This window comes from Oncorhynchus kisutch, linkage group LG18 (genome assembly GCF_002021735.2).
Source record: "Oncorhynchus kisutch isolate 150728-3 linkage group LG18, Okis_V2, whole genome shotgun sequence".
NCBI lineage: Eukaryota > Metazoa > Chordata > Actinopteri > Salmoniformes > Salmonidae > Oncorhynchus > Oncorhynchus kisutch.
Window position 1 is genome coordinate 48,723,882 of NC_034191.2, and position 6,234 is coordinate 48,730,115.

The window sequence follows — 6,234 nt, forward strand, 5'->3', positions numbered from 1 at the left end:
CAAGTTTTGGAATGAACAATACTCTCAGCATTGCCCTCAGTATTAACTGTTGTAATTCTCTGTATCGTTTTCTTTCCCTCGTGTAACTCCCTCCCATCTCTCTCCTTTTGTTTTCCCACCTCTCCTCCTGTCTCTGCATCTTCAGGCCATCAGTCAGTACTTGCCTAGAGGGGACCTGCGTCTCAGACCTGCCATCTATGAGATGATCTTACACGAGTTTCTAAAGTCAGACTATGAGGTATGTCTGTCTGTTCCTGATGGTCTGGTGGTCTTCTTACTGCCTTACGTTATAACTCGTATTATAACAAGTACTCAAGAAGAACCAGATTTAATAGCATTAACCAAGCCTCTCTCTGCAACCTCTTTCTCCAAGGGCTTTGCCACCTTGATCCGTGAGTGGCCAGGAGAGCTCTACAATAACATGACCATTGTTCAGGCAGTCACCGACCACCTCAAGAAGGACCCCATGAACAGCACCCTGCTCACCACACTGGCTGAACTGTGAGTGACTCTATACTGGTTTGAGCATTTTGATTGACTTCATTACCTCTCTATTGCTGCAATGCTTATTTTCCTCTTTTATATATATATATATAGTACCACTAAGCTGTGTGTTTCTTCTGTCGATGCAGGTATACATATGACCAGCGGTATGACCGAGCCCTGGAGATCTACCTGAGACTGAGGCATAAAGATGTTTACCAGCTGATCCACAAACACGACCTCTTCTCATCCATAGAAGACAAGATTGTACTCCTCATGGACTTTGATAAAGAGGTGGTTCGCCAGCACATGCACAATTGTTTTATTAAGTAGACTTCTTACTGTATCATAGGACCTTGCTACTGTTTAAGGCTGTGTTATGCATATAATTGTCCTTACTTGAATAGTAATATCAACTTGTCTTTTTTGAAAGTCCGTTTTTGAGTGCTTTAAACTGTGCAAAAGTAATGGAAACCCTCCGTCTTGAGTCCTTGTGCCTCATATACACAGCTCTTATTGCATTTGGATTGTCTGGCCACAAAGGTCATAAGTCACTTTGTGTGTCTCTTTGTCTGAAGAATGGCCTTTTCATTTGTGTTGTCAGAAAGCTGTCGACATGCTCCTGGATAACGAAGACAAAATATTGGTATGTGTACTTGGCTTCCCTTAATCTTTCTTGGGGAGTTTGAAATGAAAGCACATGCTGTTCGCTAATGATGTTTCTGTCTTCAATGTTATACAGATTGACAGAGTGGTGGAGGAACTCAGGGACAGGCCTGAGCTGCTACACATTGTGAGTCACACTACAAGTTCTTTAGTGATTATACGTTGTTAATTTCCTATGATTATCTTGATTTGAAAATTGTGTTTAACATGGCATTTCACCTCCTCTCAGTATCTCCACAAACTATTCAAGAGGGACCACCACAAGGGTCAGCGGTACCATGAGAGACAAATTGGCCTGTATGCTGAATACGATCGGCCCAACCTACTGCCATTCCTGAGAGACAGCATCCACTGCCCACTAGAAAAGGTACTGAGACACTTTCAAAACTGTGTGCTCAAATACAAATATATATTTTTTTAATATCACCTTTATTTAACCAGGTAGGCCAGTTGAGAACAAGTTCTCATTTACAACTGCGACCTGGCCAAGATAAAGCAAAGCAGTGCGACACAAACAACAACACAGAGTTACACATGGAATGAAGTACATTTCTTCGAATTTAGATCTATATTATCTTATCATGTATGTCAGATTACTACAATAGAAGAATTAATCATCTTACTTCTGAAACTCAAGTGTGTTGCAACTGCCTTCCATATCTTTTTTTAGGCTCTGGAAATTTGTCAGGAGAGAAACTTTGTGGAGGAAACTGTCTTCCTCCTCAGTAAGTGTCCCCTTACAGTTTCTGTGACATTAACGTTACTGAATAAACCATTATAACTGGTTAGAAATGCTCATAAGTGCTTTATAAATGGATAGAAATGCTTTTAGATCGGGGGGAAAAGCTTGAACTATACCTCCATCCAGTCAGGTAACTAATTGCATTTGGTCTGAGGAAACTGTAACTTGTCCTTCATAGGCAGAATGGGGAACTGTAGAAGGGCTCTTCAGATGATCATGGAGGAACTGGAGGATGTGGACAAGGCCATAGAGTTTGCCAAGGAGCAGGATGACGCTGAGCTGTGGGAGGATCTCATCTCGTATTCCATCGATAAGCCACGTAAGTCACGTGAATACAGAAGCACTTTCAAATGATCAGGCTTACTGCATAGTGTTTCCACAGGTGTCATTTTAAGTTTCTGTCTTTTTCCTCTCTCAAGCCTTCATTACTGGTCTCCTCAATAACATTGGGACACATGTGGATCCCATTTTACTCATCCACCGCATAAAGGAGGGCATGGAGATTCCTAACCTCAGAGACTCACTGGTCAAGATCCTCCAAGACTACAACCTGCAGGTAGCCTAGCGGTTAGAGCGTTGGGCCAGTATCCGAAAGGTCACTAGTTCGAATCCCTGACCCGACATGGTGAAAAATATGTGCCCTTGAGCAATGCACTTACCCCTAATTACTCCAGGGTCGCCGTTGATAATGGATGACCCTGTCCGTGACCCCATTCTCAGAGGGTGTCTCGGGGATAGTGGCATATGCAAAAAATAAAAAACATTTCCAATGAAATATGATAAATATATCATTATCATATGTCAAAACATCAGCCATCACATAGTGTACCTAGAATATCACTGTAACAACAGCCTTGCCTCTTAAACGGTTTTGTTTCACTGTCTCTCAGATCTTGCTCCGGGAGGGTTGTAAGAAGATCTTGGTGGCTGACTCGCTGTCACTGCTCCAGAAGATGCATAGGACTCAGATGAGAGGGGTCAGAGTGGATGGTGGGTAGTTGTTTTTGTGTGTGGATGTGCAAACTGTTGGAACATAATGACTTCGTTAAGCATTAGTTTTAATGTGTTTTATTGTTTGTGTTTGAATTGTTTTCTTTTTCAGAAGAGAACATCTGTGAATCCTGTCACGCTTCAATATTACCATCAGGTGGGCTTACCTTATTAAGCATTAGACAGTATAATGTTGCATATTCATATATAGTGTCTACACTTTAGTATTATAATTGGGATGCTTCTTACCATCATTGCATTTGAAGCTATTCAAAACACCTGCGTTCATGTTTTGCTCCTTTGGCGTAGATATGGCCCAGAACTTCAGTGTGGTGGTCTTCTACTGCAGACACATGTTCCACAAGGAGTGTTTACCTTCTCCTGGAACGGTAGGTATCTACCCAATCTCCTTTCATCCCCCTCTCTTCCTCACTTCATATAGAGTATGGACTTTCAGATGAGAGCAGCAGATTTCCTGCCTAATATGGCTTTTGCCTTTTCTCTTCTTTCAGATTCCTGGGGTCCAGTTTTGCAACATCTGCAGTGCGAAACGGAGAGGGCCAGGAAGTGGAATACTGGAGATGAAGAAGTAACAGGAAATACTCACCTTCCCATGCCATCACTTCCTCTTTCCCCAATTGGAGTGAATGGTAATCTCTGGGTTGATTAGATTTTAGCTTATTCCCCTGTCAGTGTGCTCTGTTGTATCAAATGCATAATATGTTGTAATGTTAAAGGTAGACTCATTTCGTTGAGTCTACCTTTAACTGTTACTAAAATAAAATAAGAAATGCTGCTCTATTTCCTCTTAATTCACTTCTTGCAATTCGCTTTGGACCTCAATGATCAATGAATTTAGGATTCCAAATAAAAGGCTTTTGAAATCTCAATGTGTGTTAAAAGTGATCTCTAATTTCCACTGTAGCTCATTAAATAATATACTGTATTTAGTAATGGACCTACAAATTCTCTACAAGAATGACAAGACTTTTGGTCTTCAGTGACATTACATTTCTTGGAAGGTATCACTTGTTCTATTGAGGACTACACTCTGCTTAGATAACACGGCCCTGTCTACAGCATCTTCAAACAATATTTTAGTTGGATATCCTTTTCTTGTAGATCTGTCCAATGATGTTGTCAACTGAGTAGTCCTTATAGCATTTTCATGGGTATCTCTTAGATTTGATCAGTCGTGCTCTGAAAACTGACAAAGAAAAACAAAGACGAAGCAGCTGTTTTACAAGTGGGATGCATTGTTGAGCGCTAAATCTTGAGGCGTTCGTACTGATTGTGCGGAGATTGTGACAGCCGGTTAAATGGAGTCCCTTGAGAGGGCAAGAACCAGATTTATGTCAGGAGAAGTGCAGTATTCTCATAAAGAGAAATATACAGTGGGGCAAAAAAGTATTTTGTCAGCCACCAAATGTGCAAGTTCTCCCACTTAAAAAGATGAGAGGCCTGTAATTTTCATCGTAGGTGTACACTTTGAATATTACAGACAAAATGATTTAAAAAATCCAGAAAATCACACTAGGATTTTTTATGAATTTATTTGCAAATTATGGTGGAAAATAAGTATTTGGTCACTGACAAACCAGCAAGATTTCTGGCTCTCACAGACCTGTAACTTCTTCTTTAAGAGGCTCCTCTGTCCTCTACTCGTTACCTGTATTAATGGCACCTGTTTGAACTTGTTATCAGTATAAAAGACACAACCTCAAACAGTCACACTCAAAACTCCACTATGGCCAAGACCAAAGAGCTGTCAAAGGACACCAGAAACAACATTGTAGACCTGCACCAGGCTGGGAAGACTGAATCTGCGATAGGTAAGCAGCTTGGTTTGAAGAAATCAACTGTGGGAGCAATTATTAGGAAATGAAAGACATACAAGAACACTGATAATCTCCCTCGATCTGGGGCTCCGCGCAAGATCTCACCCCGTGGGGTCAAAATGATCACAAGAACGGTGAGCAAAAATCCCAGAACCACACGGGGGGACCTAGTGAATGACCTGCAGAGAGCTGGGACCAAAGTAACAAAGCCTACCATCAGTACCATACACTACGCCGCCAGGGACTCAAATCCTGCAGTGCCAGACGTGTCCCCCTGCTTAAGCCAGTACATATCCAGGCCCGTCTGAAGTTTGCTAGAGAGCATTTGGATGATCCAGAAGAAGATTGGGAGAATGTCATATGGTCAGATGAAACCAAAATATAACTTTTTGGTAAAAACTCAACTCGTCGTGTTTGGAGGACAAAGAATGCTGAGTTGCATCCAAAGAACACCATACCTACTGTGAAGCATGGGGGTGGAAACATCATGCTTTGGGGCTGTTTCTCTGCAAAGGGACCAGGACGACTGATCCGTGTAAAGGAAAGAATGAATGGGGCCATGTATCGTGAGATTTTGAGTGAAAACCTCCTTCCATCAGCAAGGGCATTGAAGATGAAACGTGGCTGGGTCTTTCAGCATGACAATGATCCCAAACACACCGCCCGGGCAAGGAAGGAGTGGCTTCGTAAGAAGCATTTCAAGGTCCTGGAGTGGCCTAGCCAGTCTCCAGATCTCAACCCCATAGAAAATCTTTGGAGGGAGTTGAAAGTCCGTGTTGCCCAGCAACAGCCCCAAAACATCACTGCTCTAGAGGAGATCTGCATGGAGGAATGGGCCAAATTACTAGCAACAGTGTGTGAAAACCTTGTGAAGACTTAGACTTACTTACTTTGCAAATACATTTATTAAAAATCCTACAATATGATTTTCTGGATTTTTCTCATTTTGTCTCATAGTTGAAGTAAGTGTACCTATGATGCAAATTACAGGCCTCTCATCTTTTTAAGTGGGAGAACTTGCACAATTGGTGGCTGACTAAATACTTTTTTGCCCCACTGTACTTGTAATATGGAGGGAAAGAGGTTGAAGAGGGTGCGCTTAAGTTGGTTAATAATGGCAAAAAAAGGGAGATGATTTGTTAAAGAAGAATGGTAGAAAGTGTAAGCAGAGTGAGCTATACGCCGTATTGAAGACCGGAGAAGAAATGGAAGTGAATGAGGGTGAAATATTGGAGGTGGTAGGTGTGGTGAAGTTCTTGGAATCCGAGGGTCAGGTTAAAGATTGGTCTGTGACAGTAGCAGTGACATTGTTTTTTCTCTCAAGGAAAGGGTGCCATTGAGAGGAGTGATTTACTGGGGTAGGGGTAAATGTGAAAGTTAACCAACTGAAGGGGAAGATTCCCGGTGTTTGTGATGCTCGTCATTTGGTGCGACTCAGACAGGGTGGCGTGAATGGTGAAACAGGAGTCGTTGTCTGTCCTTTTGAGTTTTGATGTTGAGTCTTTGCCCGACAAA

The 6,234-nt window shown here is 42.0% G+C and overlaps 1 protein-coding gene across 3 annotated transcripts in view; it reads left to right on the plus strand.

The window, feature by feature from the left end:
• Nucleotides 1-3,771, plus strand: part of LOC109908798 (vacuolar protein sorting-associated protein 41 homolog) — a 31,558-nt gene extending 27,787 nt beyond the window's left edge. For 2 of the 3 annotated variants that reach the window (XM_020507496.2, XM_031796210.1), the window contains 13 exons: nucleotides 146-238; nucleotides 374-501; nucleotides 633-777; nucleotides 1,088-1,129; nucleotides 1,226-1,276; nucleotides 1,379-1,516; nucleotides 1,820-1,874; nucleotides 2,070-2,210; nucleotides 2,311-2,447; nucleotides 2,782-2,881; nucleotides 2,994-3,038; nucleotides 3,191-3,270; nucleotides 3,394-3,771. In XM_020507496.2, coding sequence (XP_020363085.1) covers nucleotides 146-238; nucleotides 374-501; nucleotides 633-777; nucleotides 1,088-1,129; nucleotides 1,226-1,276; nucleotides 1,379-1,516; nucleotides 1,820-1,874; nucleotides 2,070-2,210; nucleotides 2,311-2,447; nucleotides 2,782-2,881; nucleotides 2,994-3,038; nucleotides 3,191-3,270; nucleotides 3,394-3,474 — 1,236 coding nt within the window. In that variant the 3' untranslated portion in view covers nucleotides 3,475-3,771. The remainder of the gene's footprint in view (nucleotides 1-145; nucleotides 239-373; nucleotides 502-632; nucleotides 778-1,087; nucleotides 1,130-1,225; nucleotides 1,277-1,378; nucleotides 1,517-1,819; nucleotides 1,875-2,069; nucleotides 2,211-2,310; nucleotides 2,448-2,781; nucleotides 2,882-2,993; nucleotides 3,039-3,190; nucleotides 3,271-3,393) is intronic. The other variant, XM_020507498.2, reaches the window with a different exon arrangement.
• The last annotated feature ends 2,463 nt before the right edge of the window (nucleotides 3,772-6,234 follow it).